The 20,883-nt window shown below is 35.2% G+C and overlaps 1 protein-coding gene and 1 pseudogene across 1 annotated transcript; both read left to right on the forward strand.

Annotated features, from left to right (window-relative positions):
- The first annotated feature begins 995 nt into the window (after positions 1-995).
- On the forward strand, positions 996-10,199 carry LOC126713951 (pentatricopeptide repeat-containing protein At1g71460, chloroplastic-like; annotated as a pseudogene).
- On the forward strand, positions 4,363-5,912 carry LOC126700256 (uncharacterized). Its single transcript, XM_050398315.1, has 2 exons — positions 4,363-4,375; positions 5,161-5,912. Exons 1-2 carry the CDS (start codon positions 4,363-4,365, stop codon positions 5,910-5,912), a joined length of 765 nt encoding a protein of 254 aa, XP_050254272.1.
- Positions 10,200-20,883: the final 10,684 nt, after the last annotated feature.

Here is a 20,883-nt window from a genome sequence, read left to right on the forward strand (position 1 = left end):
TTGGTTTTTAATTTTGTTTTTATTTTTTTTAATTTAGATGATGACGTGGCATTTTTTAATGCCAAATAACTTTTTTTTATTATTATTTTAATGGCCACATCAGCTTTTAGTGTGCCAACAATGCATTCTGTTTGCCATGTGTGCATTTTTCGTCTTTGATATAACGACAAGGACAAAACCGAGACACATTTTTTAGGATAAGGAGTAAGAGCGGTGCAAATAAAAGTTAGGGACCAAAGTAGAATAGCTTAAAAATATAGGGACGAAAATATGATTTTCACCTTATTTTTATTCTTTTAACTGAAATTAGTAAAATAACTAATAAAAGTAATGAAAAGGTTAATAAGATTTTGCTAAAAATTTAATTTAATTTATTTAAAAATAATTCCAAACACAGAGTGTAACTAACTAAAAGGATGAGGTAGCTTTTTTGAATATTGAATATAAGATGAGGTACCTGATCTCAAGATAAAAAGAGAGTAATTTTTTTATAAAAAAGTATTTTAACAAAGAGGTGGTCTTAAAGAAATTATGAGAGATGTATATTTAAAAATGTCTAATTCTTGGATACAGTGCACAGGCCTTAAACCTCTTTGATTCACATTTATTTTTTGACGCGAGAATTAACTTATTGTTTTGTTTTGTTTTTTTTTTTTTTTTTTGATAAGAAACTTATTGTTTTTTATTTTAAAAATACTAAATATTTTAAGGGTTTTGCTAACGAGTGTCCTTAGGGCACTCATTAATAATCCACTTTAGGAAAGTTTTAATACTACTTTTATGGGAAATGAAAAAAGCTGTCAAAATATTAATTACTTTTTATTTCATTTCCCATAAAAACTTTATTTACATGGATTATTAACCAGTACCCTAATGATTCTCGTTAGCATTTCTCATATTTTAATACATAAAGAAAGGGGAAGGCATTAAATGAATTCTATTGATTTATTATTATTATTATTATTTTACCAAAGTAAAACGTCGCAAACATTTTTTTTCCCCTCCAAACGGTCTTCTTCTTCCTTACCCTTCACTCTCTCTGTCATCCCCAAAGCCTCCAAAAATACAAAGAGCACTTGAAGCTGAGGAAGATAGCCCTCTCACAGGTTCATTTCAACTAAAAAACAACATCAATTCTTCAACCTCAATCCTGCAAGGTAAGAAAATTTAGCTCCCAGCCCCTTCATCTTTCTCTCTGAATCAAGAGCACCAAAGTAATGGCTTTGGCAATGGGCAGTGTTGGCTTTAGCCCCTACTGGCTACAAGTCCAAACCTGTAACCCAAAACCAACACCATCAAACACCCACCAACAACACAAAAAACCATCCAAATTTCCTGCAAAAAAGAACCGCCACCGTTTTGACAAAAAGATGCATGCCCAAAATCTTTACCGGTCCACACCAAAAACCCACATGCAATTGCAATTTACAAAGATTCACAAAGCAAAACAAGCTGAAACAAACACTTACCATATTGGACTACTTGGACCAACAAGGCATACCTGTTAACCCCACCACTTTTACTTCTCTCATTACTGCATGTGTTCGAACCAAATCCTTAACCGAAGGGAAACAAGTCCACACACATATAAAGATTAATGGGCTTGAAAACAATGAGTTTTTACGTACAAAACTTGTGAACATGTACATAGCTTGTGGCTCAGTCGAAGATGCACACCAACCGTTTGGTGAATGTTCTAGTAAGAATGTGTATTCGTGGAATGCCTTGCTTAGAGGCCGTGTGATATCTAGTAGGTGGCGATATCATGATGTGCTTTCGACTTATACTGAAATGCAGGAATTAGGGGTCAGTTTGAATGTTTATTCTTTCTCTAATGTCATCAAGAGTTTTGCCAATGCATCTGCACTTTGGCAACGTTTAAAGATTCATGCCCTTTTGATAAAGAATGGTGTTGTTGATAGTTCGATTCTTGGGACGAGTTTGATTGATATGTACTTTAAATGTGGAAAGATTAAGCTTGCGCATTGTATTGTTGAAGAGATTGGTGAGAGGGATGTTGTGGTGTGGGGAGCGATGATTGTGGGTTTTGCACACAATAGGTTGCAAAGGTAAGCTTTGGAGTATGTGAGGAGAATGGTAGAGGAAGGGATAAGGTCAAACTCAGTTATACTGACTATAATACTTCCAGGTATTGGAGAAGTTTGGGCACATAAATTACTCCGAGAAGTTCATGCTTACATGTTGAAGACGAAAAGTTATTTGAGGCAGATTTTCATTCAGTCTGCCTTGATTGACAAATATTGTAAGTGTGGGGACATGGGATCGGGGAGGTGGGTGTTTTATTCATCAATGGAGAGGAACACTATTTGTTGGACTGCTTTGATGTCAGGTTATACCTAAAATGGGAAACTGGAGCAGGCTTTGAGATCAATAATTTAGATGCAGCAGGAAGGGTTTAAGCCTAATATTGTCACAATTGCCACTGTTCTTCCAGTCTGTGCAGATTTGGGGGCTCTGACTCAAGGGAAGGAGGTTCATGCTTATGCTTTGAAGAATTGGTTCCTACCTAATGTATCTATTGTTTCCTCTTTGATGATATTGTACTCAAAGTGTGGCCTGTTGGAGTATTCTTTAAAAATGTTTGATGGTATGGAACAGAGGAATGTGATCTTGGGGACAGTGATGATTGATTCATAAGTAGAACACGGACATCTAAATACAGCACTTGGTGTGTTTAGGTCAATGCAGTTGTCAAAGCACATGCCAGATTCAGTTACAATAGCAAGGATATTGAGCGTTTGTGGTGAACTAAAAAGTTTGATGCTTGGGAAGGAGGTTCATGGACAAGTCTTGAAGAAGAATTTTAAGTGTATCCGTTTTGTCTCTGCTGAAGTTGTGAAATTGTATGGGACTTGTGGAGCAATTGATCATGCTAAGTCAGTTTTTGATGCAATCCCCATTAAACATGGACTGCAATTATAGAGGCATATGGATATAGCAATCGGTGTCAAGATGCAATTGCTCTTTTTGATCAAATGAGATCTGGTGGTTTTATCCAAACCATTTCACTTTCAAAGTTGTTCTATCTATTTGCGATCAAGCTGGATTAGTGGATGATGCTTGCCGGATATTTAATTTAATGCATCATAGATATAAAATAAAGGCATCCGAAGAACTTTACACTATCATCATTGGACTTCTCACCCGTTTTGGTCGCGTTGAGGAAGCTCAAAGATTTGTACAGATAAGTTCATTGTGCACTCATATTTGCTGCATTGAACCCATTTTCGTAAATAGTTATTTTTAAAATTTTGGCTCATGTTAAGTTAATGCTAAATGTCTTTTTTTATACAGTCTAGTTTTTTCTGGTGATCTTACATCCTTTAGTAAGCCGAATTGATGTTTTTAAATGTTCCCTGCAATGAAATTAAGTTTTGGAGTTGCATTTAAACGTTATTATTATATTCCAACCATTCTTCATAGTTTGTTGGTTAAGGAAACTAGTTTTCCAATTCAAATATAGCCTAAATATCTAAACTTACATGGATATGCGTCTAATGGCCCTAATCTGTTAGTATTAGTGTATTACCTAAACCAGCCCTAAAGTTCTAAAATCCTTAATCATTAGATACTGGACCTAGTAAGATCCTTAATCAGGTTCATTTCTGATGCACCTTGTTCTACGTCTTTCTTACTATCCCCATTTATTATATAAGTAGTTTTGTTGTAATTTGCTAAAAATTAAATATTTTTATAGCAAGACTTTGATGCTTGCTAGTGAGATCACTGTTTTTAAAACTTGAATAGATTGAGCGGTTAGTCTACTGATCCAAAAAACAAAACCTAATTTACTAATCGAAGAAAAGGATTGGTTTGTTCGTCCTTTCAATGTCAATTAGTCTAAGTTATGCATTTTTCATATGTTTTGATTACCTTCAGTCAAAACCTAGGATGAATTTTTTGTCCATCCTTCAAAAGTCTGATTCTTGTCTTGTTTGCACTTGTTGCTTTTTGATTGTCACTAGGATGTTCGAACTTTATTCATTTCTTGGAAAATAAGAATATTTACAAGTAATAATTCAATTATTAATAATTTAATTTTTTTTTAATTTTTATGTTTTTTATATCACACAATCAAATGATTTTGTTCTGAAACAACGGTAATTAGTTTGGTGCCTTTGGTTTCTTTGTGCTTTCATCCCTCCAATTAGATAGAGGTCTATTATTTTTCTTATACTATTAAATACCAATAATGTAGGTGCTGGATTTTCAAAATCTGCATGAGGAAATGTTCAAACCTATTGTTGAGGGACCTGATGTTGTGTCCTCCTGTGAACATGTTTCATATAGAGTAGTCTTACATTCTAATTTTTTTTTTTTTATTCTTTATGTACCTTATACATGGTTCTAGTAGGTGAGGTCATGTATCTGTGGTTTACTCCCTAGGGTTGGTTTCAAAGTGCCTTGCCTTGGTGAGCTCCCAGGTCATTAAAAAAAAAAAAAAAAAAAATTTACTTTGAGTTTTTCTCAATTTAGGGCACAAGAAGTATGTTTCCATTTGGAGTTGCTTGGTGATGGGGAGATGTGCAATAAGATTAAAGGAGATTGTTCAGAAGAGATCATGTTGATTAATGAGTCAACTTGCAAGGAATAGCTAAATTTCCTGCAAGTCATTGTTATACTTATACAAGCTGATAGTTCTTTTCATGTATTTGAGCTTGGCTGTTTGTTGCTATTCTAATTTGTTATCTTTCCTTACATTATATTTTGCACTAATGTTGTTAATTTGAAATTATTTTTGAAAGATTTATCCCAAACATCAACTGATGCAAAGTCATTTCAAGTGTTGATAAGTTTTGCCTTTTATCCAGTTGAATTAGATTTTTTAAGTGTTTCCACTCAATTGGGGACTGGGTTGCTTATCAACCACCTCTCCCAGAACCCTCAGAAGTGGGGAGCTTTGTGCATTGTGTAACCTTTTAAATGTTCCACTCAATTAAACTAAATTTATTAGTTGTGTGTTAAATGTTGTGGAATAATGACCTGGATGTTATGCTCTAAAAATGTATCAGTGTTTGTGTTATAGTTTTTAATTGATTTATTTTTATTTCTTATGTGTGTTACTATTATATATATTTGATGAGTTAGTATTGTGAATATATGTTTCATATTCTTTCTGGTGTTGTGTTTGTTTGCAAGAGACAAAGTTGGAATGGGTTACAAGAGGAATTGTTAGAAGCATATGGAGTTGTCCTGACATAGATTGGTTATATTTGGGTTCTGTGGGTGCTTCTGGTGGAATTCTGCTCATGTGGGACAGAAGGGTGGTTGAAAAGATAGAGGAAGCAGTAGGGTTTTTTTCGATTTCGTGTAGGTTCAAAAACATCAGTGACCAATTTGAGTGGGCTTTCACAAGTATCTATGGTCCAAATTTGAACAGGAAACGTCAATATATGTGGGAGGAATTGGCAGGCTTGAACAGTTGGTGGAATTTGCCATGGTGTTTGGGAGGAGACTTTAATGTCATCCGCTTTCCTTTGGAGAGGTTAGGGGCGGGAAGATTTACTCCCTGCATGTATGATTTTTTGGATTTTATATCTCTCTGTGGGCTTATGGACAATCCTCTGGAGGGAGGCCTTTACACATGGTCTAACTCCACCTCAACCTCTAGAATAGATCGGTTTCTCCTCTCTCTGGTTTTGGCAGATTACCTCTTTCATTTCTCCCAAAAAAGGCTTCCTAGAATGTTATCCGATCACTTCCCAATTCTTTTGGAGAGTGGGAATCATCACAGAGGGTGTATTCCTTTTCGTTTTGAGAATATGTGGTTGAAGGCGGAGGGGTTTCTAGATAAGGTGAAGTCTTGGTGGGAAAATTACCATTTTCAAGGGACTCCTAGATTCATTCTTGCCAAGAAGTTGACTGCTCTAAAAGTGGACCTAAAGAAGTAGAACGAAACAGATTTTGGCAATATCACAGTCAAGATACAGCAATTATGGAGCAAGTTGAATGCTCTAGATGTAAAAGAGGACAATCAACCTCTAACGGAGGAGGAGAAATTGGAAAAAGCAACCTTTCGCGCCGAACTTGAGAAGGCAGCCTTGTTAGAGGAGATTAGCTAGAGGCAAAAGTCCAGAGTGTTGTTTTTAAAGGAAGGCGACTCCAATATGAGGTTTTTTCATAGGATGGCTAATTCTAATAGAAGAAATAATTGTATTGAAAACCTTATGATTGATGGGGCTTTGTCTTCCAACCAGGATAGGATTTCTAACCATATTGTTCAATTCTATATAAACCTATACTCTGAGCAGCAAGAGTAGCATCCTTTCCAGGATGTATTGGATTTTCCAAGGGTTTCAGGGGATAATGTGGACCGGTTAGAGTGACCTTTTGAGGAAACTGAGATTTTTGAAGTCATCAAGGAGTTTAATGGGGACAAATCTCCTGGGCCTGACGGTTTTTCAATGGCTTTCTTTCAAGCCTGTTGGGGGATTCTCAAATCAGACATCATGGCTGTGTTTCACCATTTTCATGTTACAGGTCAGTTTGAAAAAAGCTTGAATGCAACCTTCATTGCTCTCATTCCAAAAAAAGCTGCAGCAGTGGAGGTAAAGGACTTTCGACCTATCAGCCTTGTTGGGGGGGTTTATAAAATTCTTGCTAAAATTTTGGCTACTCGTCTTCGCATGGTTTTAGGAGAGATCATCTCAGCTACCCAGAACGCCTTTATTCTAAATAGGCAGATTCTTGATTTTGTTCTTATTGCTAATGAATGTCTTGATAGTATATTGAAATCTGGTTAGCCAGGGTTGTTATGTAAATTGGATATTGAGAAAGCCTTTGATCACGTGAACTGGGGATTTCTTTCTAACTTGCTTGAGCGTTGTGGTTTTTCTAATAAGTGGAAGCAATGGATTTCTTTTTGTTTATCAACGGTTCGTTTTTCTATCCTTATTAATGGTACTCCCCATGGGTTTTTTGGAAGTTCTAGGGGGTTGCGGCAAGTTGATCCTTTGTCCCCCTTGTTATTTGTGTTGGTTATGGAAGCCGCCGGTAGAATGTTGAATAAGGCTGTCCATGAAGGTCGTTTGTCAAGTTTTAGTGTAGGTGTTTCTGCTAGAAGATCTTTGATGGTTTCCCATTTCCTTTTCGCTGATGATACTCTGATTTTTTGTGATGCTAATATTGATCAAATTCTGATTCTTCGTATAGTGCTCATTTGGTTTGAGGTTGTGTCTGGTCTGAAGATAAATTTGGGTAAGTCTGAACTAGTGGCTGTGGGGGCAGTTCATAACATGGATCTTTTGGTGGCTGTCTTAGGCTGCAAGCAAGGGTCTCTCCCAATGAAATATTTGGGTCTTCCTTTGGGGGCAAAATTTAAGGACAAGTCTATTTGGAATCCAATTCTAGAGAAGATGGAAAGAAAATTAGTAAGTTGGAAAAAATTATATTTATCCAAGGGAGGTAGAGTCACTTTAATTAAAAGCACTCTCTCTAATCTTCCTACTTATTTTCTTTTTTTATTCCCTATTCCTGCTTCTGTGGCCAACTGAATTGCTAGACTTCAGCGGGACTTTTTGTGGGGTGGCCTAGGAGACGAGCCCAAATTTCATTTGGTTAATTGGTCTACAGTGTGTACTCCGCTTTCTTCAGGTGAGTTGGGGATTAGGAACCTGAGAACCTTCAATGTAGCTTTATTAGGGAAGTGGTTATGGAGATTTGGGCAAGAAAGGGATGCTCTATGGCGTCAAGTAATAGAGGTGAAGTATGGTTGTGATTGGGGTGGTTGGTGTTCTAGCTCTTTCTCTGGTCCTTATGGAGTTAGTTTGTGGAAAAATATTAGAAGGGGGTGGCACTCTTTATCTCGGTGTATTCCATATAAAATTGGAAATGGATCAAAAGTGCAGTTTTGGCTAGATCGTTGGTGTGGATCTTCTCCTCTCGCAGATCACTATCCTGATTTATATAGGATTTGTTGTAGCAAAGAGGCAAGTGTGGCGGATCTAATGAGATTCACCAATGGAGTCCTCCATTGGGATTTTCAATTTTGTAGGGAGGTGCATAATTGTGAATTGGAAGCTTTCAGAAGATTCATAAATTCCATTTATTGCACCCCTATAAGGGGGAACGGGGAGGATAAGAGATGTTGGCTACCTTGTAAGAGTAAGGGGTTCACGGTTAGTGCTTACTACCATCTTCTAGTTGGCCATAGTGAGCAGTTTTTCCCTTGGAAAAGCATTTGGAAGCAGAAGATTCCCTCTAGAGTGGCTTTCTTTGTATGGACCGCAGCCTTGGGGAAATGTTTGACAATTGACAACTTAAGGAAAAGAAAAGTTTGCATTTTGGATTAGTGTTATATGTGCAAGTGTAATAGTGAAACTATTGACCATCTTTTCCTTCATTGCCCGGTTGCTTTGGAGTTGTGGGATATGGTTTTGGATTACTTGGAGTTTGTTGGGTTATGCCATTCTCTATTGTTGGGCTTTTGGCTTGCTAGCAAGGTCATTTTGGTCGCCATCGTAATGGAGATATATGGATGGTTGTTCCTCATTGTTTAATGTGGTGTATTTGGAATGAGAGAAATAGTAGGTGTTTTGAAGACAAGGAGTGTTCCATGCCTGACCTCAAGCTTCTTTTTTTTAGAAACTTACTTGATTGGTTCTCTGTGTGGAGAAACCATCCTTTTTCTTCTATTTTGGATTTACTTGATTTTTGTAATATTCGTTTTTGATTTGTTCACCCCTGTATACTCCCTGTGTACTTGGGTGTCTCTCTCTTTTTGATATCAATGAATCTTTATTACTTATCAAAAAAAATGTAAACAGATTAAGGATCTTTGCAGGCTTTTCTGATAACCAAGCAGTCAGTAACTTTCTAAATTTCATTTACAATGAACAACTATAATTTATCCGTAACATATGAGCTCATACTTTCATAAAATTGTTGGCTTTATATTATTTTTGTTTTTCTGGTTGCACCAACAATGTTTCTAGAACTGTCAATGATTCCATATTTATCACAGGCTTCCTATGTTGGATTACATGGCCTACTATTCTCATTGTACAAATACAAGGATCTAACGCTGGAAGTATTTTCCCACACTGCATCCCCTTAAAACTGGTATACTCAGCTAGAGGACTAGGACAATGGGAAGTTACATGGATAAATAGTTGTTACAATCATCTGTCTGGCTGCCAAGGAAGCTTTGAAGGCAAAAAAAAAATAGAGGATTTATAAAGGTTATTACTCTTCTAGCTAATGTTGAAGCAGTGGCCTTATGCTAGATTACAAGGCTTCCTAGATGGCAAATTCAAGTTGCCATGGAGGATGTATGAAACATAGGCTGTCAAATGGAAGGAATATGGTTTAGAATGGCTGACAAGAGTGTTTCGTAAAGCTAATGATGATTTAGCTGCAGCTGCTAAGGACTTTTTTTTTCTAGTTGCCATTGTTATTTTTACAACCACACTTTTTTTTTTCTTTTTTTTTTATTTATTTATTTTTTTTTTTTTTTGTGGTTCTTGTTAACTGTTGTTGTATCCAAGCTTCTATCCCCTGCAGGTAGATTGGTTTTGATTAAATCTACGGCTACCCCAATTCCAGAATATTTTATGCAGTCTGCCAGCATCCCAACCAATATCTGCAACTCTATTGATAAGATCATTAGAGACTTCTTGTGGGGGTCTTCACCTGAGCACAGGAAAATGCATCTAGTAAATTGGAATAAAGCTACCCTTCCCAAGAAGCTGGGGGGCCTCAGGATTTTCTAAATGAAAGCTAGGAATTCTGCTCTTCTTGCCAAGCTTTGCTGGAGGTTAGCCTCGAACCAGGATGTTCCTTGGTCTCATATGTTATCTAAGAAGTGCCTCACTACAAAAAGAATTAATTCTCAAATGGTCAGTGAAGAATGGAAGATCTATTCATTTTTGGAGGGATTTCTGGCTCTCTTCGGACCCTTCGAGACAACAAGTAGCAAGCCCCCTCACAGCCAGAGGAAAAGCTTAGTGTTGGAGATGTTCTCAACTCTGATATAAGCATAATTGGCTACCCTTTGATATTCCTGATAATATTATGCGGTAGATTAAAGCCACACCTACGGCCAGTGATTCTAATATGGAAGACTCTAATTTGGGTTTTCTCTATTAATATTTCTGGTGTTGGAATTTTAGAGAAGAATGCAGGCGGACTGACCTTTAGGTGTGATACTCAAAAATACTAATATATACTTGGTTCATATAGCTTCTTTCTCACGACAGTTAGCTTTACTATGTTACAACCATTATTCAGAGCTAACGTATCACAGACTGCTAGTTTTCTAAATCACATGTGACCATCCAGCTTGGACTTTACATGCCAAAGACCCAATATTTATTTTCCAAATGGGCGATTGTCATGTGTCACAAAAAAAGGGCCCTGAACAGCTATGAAATGAAAGTAGGGAAAAATGGAATTAGTTTGATGCTGTAATGAAATAATAGAAAGTTTGTTTGCAATTGGTGATACTATGTGGGAAGGGGAGGAGGTGCCAATTGAGCTTGAGCTCATTGAATTGACAAGTCTTTGTAAGTATTTGAGCTTAAATCTAAATTTTGAGAAAAGGTCTGTGATGTTTAAACTTTAAAGTCAGTGGTCAAAATCTCTAACAAACTCCAGAACTGGAAGGCCAAGCTTTTAACCAGGCTGGTAGGCTAACTCTAATCAAATATGTGCTTAATTCCATCCCCTTTACCTCTTGTCTTGTTTCGAAACTCTTGATAGGAAAATCTGTGAATTCTGGCAGTAAAAGGAAAACTTACTTTTTGAGTTGGAAAACTATATGCTTGCCTAGGAGAGGGGGGACCTTGGGTGTAAAAGCACTGCTATTGTGAACAGAGCTATGCGTGGTTTTATGATTCCAAAATTCCTTGCTATATGAAACACTTAGGGTCTGTCTGGTAGTGTGTTGAAAAGCCTCTTAAGGGGCTTTTAAGTTGCAGAAGGTTTTTTAATGTTCATTATTCCTCCTACTATTTCAGTTTTTCAAAATAAAAAACAATGGAGAGACACTATGCGTGGTTTTATGATTCCAAAATTCCTTGCTATATGAAACACTTAGGGCCTGTCTGGTAGTGTGTTGAAAAGCCTCCTAAAGGGCTTTTAAGTTGCAGAAGGTTTTTTAACGTTCATTCTTCCTCCTACTATTTCAGTTTTTCAAAATAAAAAACAATGGAGAGACAAAAATGTCCATTTTTGAAAATGACACCTTATGGCCCTGCCATCTCTAAAGTGACATCCAATGTCATTTTCTCAATTTCTGTATGTCTCTCTGACACTCTCACCCTCTCAACTCTCATCTCTCTCTCTCTCTCACCCTAACTGCCTTAGTCTCAATTCTCTTATTTCTCTCTAAGTCAAGCTTAAATCAACACCGTGTCTCTGCCATTATTGCTTGTGAGTTTCTCTTTTTCTCTCATTTATTCCTCTCTTTGGATGAACGTCTAACCATAGCTCTGTGTAAATTAACGGTCGACAGCTCTCCAAGAACCATCACTGAAGCCTGAAATCCAGAACTCTCAACTCGGTGATGGTAATTTTATTTGTTTTATTTGTTCAGGGTTATGCTACCTACTATAGGATTTGTGAATTTGTGATGAGAATTATGATGGTGTTTTCTTTTCTTTTTTTGTTTTTTTTTTTTATTAATGCTTAAGAATTGATTGTTGAATGTTGATCGGAAAATAGGAGTATTCAACTTTGTTACAATAGCAACCACATTTGAAATAAATAGATTGAGAAAAATATAAATTATTGTTATTACTATTACTATTAGACCTCTATTTAAAAATAAATTGTTGAATATATAAGGTCATTTTGGAAGTTTTAGTAAAAAATTCATTAAAATTTATTAAACCCGGATCGGAGGTTAACCTGATCTATAAGCTGGGTCACTAGGTCACTAGTTCAACCAGTGGATCATCAGTCGAACCGCAGGGTCAAATAAAAAAATGTTAAAAATTATATATATACATATATATATATATATATATATAATATTAAGTTTGAGAAATCATAGTCTGAATATGTAAATTAAAAAAAAAAAAAAAAAAAAAAAGGCATATGCCTAAATTAAATTCGTCATTATAATTCAAAATCAATATTTCATAAGCAATAGCATTAGAAGAAACAAACAAATTAAATTATATTTGTCAGTAAAGTTAGGGTCAGCTAAAACCTAAAGCAACAAACAAATTCAAAGCAACAAAATAGTCAAAACTCAAAGAAGAAACAATGTCACACACTCACAATGTACATGACAAAAAAAAAAAAAAAAAATTAAACCAAAGATGCTTAAACTAAAAAGCGATCAAGAGATGAAGTTAAAAAAAACAAAAACAAAAACAAAAACAAAAGAAGATAGTTTGTGGCATAGAGTTATATGGTCATACTTACATGTTGATTGTTGGCCAAGTACATCTGTTCAGACTTCAAAGCATAAAAAAATTTATGCACAATAGCAGCACGTAGCAATCGGTTTTGAGAATTGTGAAAACTGAAAAGTGATAGTACACGTTCAAACTACAAAGTACAAAGTGTGAATCCGCAGGATAGGACGCAGGGAACAATGATTTTTTTGGATTTTTTAGTTTTCTCTTATTTAAATTACCATATTATGACACATTTAAGTAAAAAAATAGTTAATAAAGTAGATCTATTAATGTAATTTTACACAATTTACAAACCCAACTAGGTTAATAAAACCCAACCAAGTCACAGGGGTTGCTTAAAACCCACCGGGTTGCACCAGTTTTGACCGAGTCACATATTTTTCTGATCTAATTGATCACCTGGCCCAGTCAATGCGCTAGGTCATCGGTCTGACCGGCCGGGTGTAATAGCAATAAATCTAATTTCATTCCCTCCCATTCCTCCCTATTTCGGGGGGAATGAAAATTTAAGGTTTAAGGGAATAGAGAGGAATGAATATTCCCTCCTATCCATTCCATTCCTTCTCCCACTTAAATTCCCAAATAAAGGAACAGACTTTTCATTCCTCTATTAAAACTCCCAAACAAAAGAATGAAATAATATTCTAAAATTATTCTTTTCCATTCTATTCCATTCCCTCCTCCCAAACGAGGGCATAAAACTTTAAATTTTCATTCAACCTAAAATTGGGAGGAATAGGAGGAAATGAAATTAGATTTAATGATTTTTTTATTAAAACTCCCAAAATACCCCTATATATTTAATACTTTATTTTAAAGGGTCATACTAATAAGTGCTCTTAGGGAAATGACTAATAATCTATTTTAGGAAAGTTTTGACATCACTTATATAGAAAATGGAAAAAGCTATTAAAATATTTATTTCTTTTCCCATAAAAACTTTCTTTAAATAGATTATTAATCATTGTCCTAAAAGCATCCATTAGCATTTCTCTATTTTAAAATAGGAGTTTAATAGTAATATTGTTGTTGATGCTCATTTTAGCAAAAGGGCCCAATGACAAAAGAAGCCCAACAATATGAAAAGGGGTGAAGAAAGAAAAAGTACTAAAGTAAAAACCATTGAAGCCCAAATGGCAAGAATAATAGTCCACGAGCCCACAAAATAACAAAGCGTCTCCAAAGCAAGCAAGCGGGCCAAGGAAGGCCCAAAGAAAGAAATAGTAAACCCATGGGAATTATAAGAAGTAGAAAGAAAGCAAAAAAGGGCCAGAGGAGCCCCAAGAAAGGAACTGGTAAATGAGATTGGTTCAAAGGCCAATAAACTCAAAAATAAAGGATATGGTAATTGGGCTCGGGAAGCCCAAAAGATTTAACAAAAGCCCATGGGAATGTAAGAAGTATGAAGGAATGAAATGAGCCGAGGATGCCCAAGAAATAAAATGGGCCAAGGATGCCCCAAGAAATGAAACGAACTGAGGATGCCCAAGGAATAAAATAGGCTAGGGAAGCCCAAGATGTTATATAGACTGACCCAACAGGAATACTGGGCAACATGGACTAAAAGAAAAAGTAGCGCATAAAACTGGCATGGCAGGCCTAGAGGGAGCCCAGCAAACACAAGTTAAATGATATCATGGTAGAAACAATGCAGTAGTGTGGCAAAAGTGCCAATTAGCCCACAAACCAGAAGTGAAAGAAGACAAGGGCTGAATTAAAGAAGAAAAAACCCATACCCAAGCAATACCCAGCCCAAAGAAGAAACGAGATGCAGAGAATGAAGACCCAATGACTCATCCATGCCACAAAGAGTTAAACAAGCAACAGAACACGCAACAAGACTAGACAAACCTGTAGACAATGGTAAACGCGTGAACACTAAACAAGTAATGGACTCATATAGGAGTGGAGCACACACAAGGCTTAGGCACCACCCATTTGTACCCAGCCAATATAGGGGCAGTCGGCCATGGGTTAGAGGTAAGAGAGGGTATGGTCTGGCAGTGGGGAGAAGGGGGAAGCCTACTCTAAGGTGTCTGCTCAAGGTCTTTTGGGAGAAATATCTTGTTGAGATAACATACCACCCAAAAGATGTAAAGATAAGCTAGAATCACTAAATGCATGCTGTAGGAGTTAGTAAAAGAGAAACTCAACCCTTATTTGGATGGGAGTGCCACGGGAAGTAAGAAAACAAAACAAAACAACTTTTTCCTAGGAGTGAAGCGTGGCGCGGCCATCACAAGGTAGTGGTGTTGGCTAGGCAGCCAGTAGACCAGTAGGCAGTCTGAGAAGGATACCCATAACAAGCCAAAAGTAGTTGAAGGGTAAAATGGTAAATCTTATCACGGCAAGCAGTATAAAAAGGCCTTAGCCATGCACAATAAACAACAACAAGGAGGAATAGTAGGAAACATAGAAAAATAGAGAACTAGGAAACAAAGAAAATAGAGAAGATAAACAAAGAAAATAAGAAAACCGAGAGGAAGCAAATAGGAACACGAGGAATGGAAAGCATGCACCAATAGGCTACTCATTTCTCTCCCTCTCAATAGTCTGCTCTCTAACAAGTTAAGAATTTGAAATTAAGCCACCTAGATCCATTTTCCAAAGTAGGTAATTTGTGTAGCAGGATTTCCCTGCAAGATTACTCACATTGGAAATTAGTTCCCTTTTTAGATTTAAATCTATCAGGGAGCCAAGTTTAGTAGACTAATCATCTTCCTTCTTTTATTACGATTGTTAAAGTGCTAACGTTATCTTTTTTGTTACGAATCCATTCCTGTCATACTTATATTATCATATTTTCCTTTTGCAAAATTATTTAAGTATTATCTTTGGTCGGTAGCAAGTACTTTAGTTAAAATATTTTAGTTGTCCTGTTGTATTATGTTTCTCCTGCTATAACGTTTTTATAATAGTGTTTCTTGCCATGAGCTTGTGATTCCATCAAGATTCCTATTAGGGGTTCTAACTTGCGCACAAGCTGCCTAAAGTGATTTTCAGTTAAGCTAGTCCCGATTCTCCTACTCCAGAATCATTGGGCCGTAGTGCAGCAGGAGCAGCCCAGCCCAGTACATAAAAAGGCCCTCTACAATTGTCATAAAATGAATTCATTCTATTCCCTCTATGTTACTCCCAAACAAGATTACTTACATTCCATTCATTTTCATTTCTTTCCATTCCTTTATTTTAAAACATTCAATCAAGATAACTTAATTCCATTCCATTCTTTTCCATTCCTTTCCCTTGCTTAAATACATTCCATTCCATTTAATTTCTTTCCATTCTCTTATGATCATTCCATTCAATTCCCTTATAAACTCCCAAACGAAGCAAGTCCTCTCAAATTCTTTTTGAGATGATACAGACAGAGAGTATATGACTTGAAACTGGGTAATTCCTTTTTATATTCTTTTGGCAAGGCACTTCACATATTGCCTTCTATTTTTAGTTGTTATGCTTGTAGTTTTAATGTAGTACTCATTGAATGTTCTCTTATGCATACTGGATATTCAACTCTTTTGAAAATGAAGCATCAAAATTTGATAGATCTTGTATGCTTCCATTCACCTCTTTATCCACTTATAAGTGATTAGATAATGTGAAACTTACAATCTTGACTTTAGTGAAATCAAGCACGGTTTCTGATTATCACGATAAAAAAGAATGGCTCCTTGAAGGTAGTTTGGGTATGCCTTATTCCAAACACTTACAAATATGTGGTCACTTTTTAAATTATTATTCTGTTCTAACTGGGTTACAGATGTATATGTGAAGGTTATTTGGGTATTAGGCTTTAACAAATGAGAATAGTAACACTTTGAACAAATGGTGGTGTTATTTTAAATTCATTACTGGTGACTACTGGATTCATTTCAGTTTTATTTATTAAGCATTGTACTGATAGAAGCCACTTATGAGTTGTTGAAATAGACCACGGTTCCAAAATTCCAAAAAGTTAATTGAAACAGGTGTTGGATCATACACTAGTAAATTCCAAAATGATCTCCAAGCTAGATCAACTTCTGTCTCAACAAGTGGTTTTTTCCTTACTTTATATGTCACCATGTGAAAAGAAATATTCCTAGAAGTGATTTTGTTGTGGAAAGAAAATTACAGTGGAATGATGAAGATATTATGATTGTAACAGTGTTTGGATTTCTTATACATTGCAATAGTTTCATGATCTTATTCTTACCTTGTTGTGTCATTGCTTATTTTCAGGGTATATTATCATGGGAAAGCCAAGGTATGACATATTCCAAACGAGTGCTTAATTTGATGCAGGAGGCCATGGGAAGACAGATTTATTATATCTTATTTGATTTTATGTATCAAGGGCAATTTTGTAATTTTCTAATCTTTTAGTTTGGGCTATTCTAATTGTCAAATTGGGTCTTATTTTTGTTTCGTTATTTAGTTGGGCTTAGTAATAAAAGCCCAAGGATGTAAGGTATTCTGTCGATGCCTGGAAACTCAGGACAAGGTGACAATCATCTGGATTTTAAAACTTGTTATTTTTCTAGTAAATCTGAAGTTGTGTCCTTGTTTAAGAATACAAAGGCTTCCCTAGAATGCTTGAAGTCATGTATTAGCTTTTGCATATTTTATTTTATTCTTATCTTTTTATATGTTTAGGCAAGGATAACGGTATGATGAGTTGAAGTAATAGGAGGTAAAATCTTTTTCCAATGACCACATAACCTAATTATACCATTTTTTTTTTTTTATGGTTAGAAATAAAATTGTTTATTGTGGTAACACCAATCTTATTTAACAGACTACGTGCAAAAAATTCATGGCTAAAATCACCAATAGGGAAGCACAAGAACAAGTATGAACATATGAGACAAAAGGATACCTTATAGTACAAACAGTAATATTTTGGCCGAATTGCGTAGTTTGCACTGTTAATCCCTAAACTTTAACTAATGAACTTTAGTCCTTGAAGTTTAAAGTAATCATTTTTAATCTCTTAGATGACATGACCAAATTAAAAACTAACACTTGATCATTCTTAGCTTTCTCGACAAAAGAGCATTTAGTAAAAAATATAGCTAAACCCACTTTAAAGCACAGTGCAACAAGCTCAACATTTTCCATTTTCCTTGGTTAAAGAAGACTCTCCATTTTTCAATTGGAATGTGGAAATGTGGTCTGGATTCATTTGATCACTCAACTCTTTTACGTAATTAAATCCCATAAAAAATTCAAGTTTACTGTAGTTTCTAATTCAAAAGAAAGGAAATACCACTGTCTACTAGAAAGTAGAAACTAACGCCTACGTATATAGCTGCATTTGAAGAAGCAACGAAAAACTGAGGAAGCCAAGAAAAGGCATACAATCAGAATTGCCTTCATTTCGAGAGTTGATATTTCTTGCATCCAATAGGGACATGTGTAATGAACTTTTTTTTTTCTTTTGAGAAACATGTGTATTGAACTATTAAATTCACTGGAACAAGACAAACTGAAGAATGATATAATTGAAAAGTATAGAACAAGTCTTTTAAAGTCACAACAATTTTCACAAATATTTTACGATGGTTGAGGTTGCAAGTTGTGAGTTAACTAGCTTAACTAGCTTTTTTGGTCATTCTTGGTAGTTTTCCGACCATACTTGGTATTTTTCAGACCAATATTCCCTGTTGCTTCGCAGTAAGTTTTAAGTTGTTTCCAGCATTATTTTCCAATTTTGATGTTTTCCAATGATAGATTCGAAGGTGTTTTCCAATGATACATTGTTGTGTCTGTTTTTCTCTCTAACCCATTGTTGGTGTTTTACGGTCTCTGGCCGTCATTCTCACCAGGCCTTCCCGTTGATCATGGCCTCTATGAGCTTAATTACATGGAGCCTTTCAATCCTAATGCACAAGATTCCGTCTTATTCATCACAGTTCACACCCAGTCTCACAATCTGATTTTCTCTTGAGTCCCACTAGATAGTTTCTTTCTTAGGGTCTGTTTGGATTGAACTTATTTTGCTGAAACTGAAAACACTGTAGCAAAATAATTTTTAAATGTGTGAATAGTGCTGTGGGACCCATTTTTAATAAAAAAATTGATAAAAAATGAAATTTGTGGGTCCGTAAACAGTGCACGAATGCACTGTTCACGAAAGACCGGTCAAAAGTTGCAGCTACTGTTCATGTATCGTACATGAACAGTACCGCTTGTTGGGGAAAAGGTGTGAAAAAAAAAAAAAAAAAAAAAAAAAAAAAAAAAAAAAACGCAGGAAACTTAAAACGCAGCAAACGCAACATGGATCCAAACTTAGCCAAAGAACCAGTATTAGAAAATAGAGAGCGCGAAAAGAAAATATACAAGAATTAGCACAAGAAAAGAAAATCCAAATAAACAAACTAATCCAACTAACAAGACCAACAAATCAACTATGTCTGATTCAATAAAAATAATAAATTCCAAAAAAACAAAATATGTTGTGAAAAGTACAACCTCTAATACTTGCATATTGGTGTTGTTTGGATTCGGCTGAAACTGTGTCTGGCGTCTGCATTTCTTCTTTTTTTTTTTTTTTTTTTTTTTTTACATTTCACGCGTTTTGCAGAAAAGGGGGACAAATAACACTGTAGCGGTACTGTTTATGGGACCCACAGCCACTTTATTCATTAAAAAATATTAAAAATAGATCCCACAGTACTATTTACACATTTAAAAATTATTTTACTACAGTGTTTTCAGTTTTCAGTTTTCAGTTTCAGCAACAATAAGTTCAATCCAAACAGACCCTTAGTCTAATTAGCACAAAACTAAAGTAAAAGAAAAAGTCCAAAAGTACATATCATTAATGAACTTTGAATCTAAAGCGTGTAAACTTAAAATATATACTTTTTGTGCTCCTTAGAATCTATCTTTCTCTCAAGTTGTAAATTTGTAATTACAAGCATTCTAGCAATGAGTTATTAATATGGAAGATTTTGTTATCATAATTGTAAAAAAATTTAGTCATGCTTAAAACTATTAGAATTGGAAGGATATGGAAGTTTTATGTTTTTTGGTTTTTAGGTTTTTTCCCTCATCACATGTATAATAGTAACACAAATAGTCTAATAATAGTAGGTGCCCACTTAACAGGGGGAAAAAAAGCGAATTATGTGCAAGTTGTTTCTTTGATTGATTTGATTCATTTTCTCTAAAAATTTGGCATTTTTTTTTTCATGTGAAAATATGGGTCAGCCCAACCCACCCGCAACCCGATTAGTTTGACTTGTTTAAAATGACCCATTTTTTAACCCAATCTATTTTGACCCACAACTCGACTAATTTGATCCGATCATTTGCCATGTCTAAGACCCGAACCCAACCCAATCTATCGAGCCTCAAAAAATATGAAATCCAAGATCTATTTTCAACCCATGATAACAACACTTTCCTAGGGTTTTTTGCACTAGGGTTTCAAGCATATAAAAGCTATATTTTACAGTCGTCCATAGAGATATAAAAAGATACACGCTTTACAAGAGTTGCTAAGACTTTTTGTGCGCCTTAAGTTTTTGTGCCAAGCTGCTTCCAAATCTACAAGCGTGGATTGAATACCTCTATCAAACAATAGTAATCAATTGTTGCTATGCTGTTAGTCACATATAAGGTGCAAAGAAAACTTCTCTACAAGAATAAGTCCGATTGGATATTAGGGCTAATATTGGTATATGTCAATAGTTTTAACTGTAGGTTAGTATTTTGGAGTAGTCCAATTGGGGTAAGATTCATTGTACTTGTAATTGCTTGATTCTTGATTAGTGAATTATTCTAGAGTGGTGACCTAAAATTCACTTAATGAGGTTTTTGCTTACAAAGAATTTCCCCTTCGTGATCGAATCATCATGTCAAGTTTATTTTCCATTGCACTTTATTTAGTTTGGTAATTTGATTGTGCCTCCACTTGATTTGCATGTAATTTTTTGACTAATTAATTAATTTTAGTAATTGAATTTATTAATTGGTGGCGGCAATATATAACGCAACACCTTCTAATTAAAATAGTAAAATAAAACAAGTTGAAAATCCTGATTATGAGTGAATTCAAAATCAATTTCACACTTCCTGATTTCCTCAATCTAATAAATAGAATTCCTATTAATATATATATATATATATATATATTTATTTATTTATTTCTTTTGTAAAGTGTCATAAGGACATAAGTATGACAGAAAGTTAATAGATATGATGTAATAGAAATGGTAAAATGATTTTTTTTGGGAATACTTGTAAATGAAAAGTGTGACTGGGATTGATATCATTCATTTAAGTAACTTTGCCCCATTCCTCTCAACATTCATATGTTTCTTTACCTCGAAAGTCATTATACACTTTTTCCTGTCGGATCTGTGAATAGTTTATATGACTTCTTTTGATTTGTATGTTTTTCTTGTATATGTGACAAAATAAATAAATAAATAATCTTATAACTCCGAACAATTTCAGAAAGGGAGACAAGATATAGTATTTGGAATTTGCATGGAATTGCATCAAA

This window comes from Quercus robur, chromosome 2 (genome assembly GCF_932294415.1).
Source record: "Quercus robur chromosome 2, dhQueRobu3.1, whole genome shotgun sequence".
NCBI classification, from domain to species: domain Eukaryota; kingdom Viridiplantae; phylum Streptophyta; class Magnoliopsida; order Fagales; family Fagaceae; genus Quercus; species Quercus robur.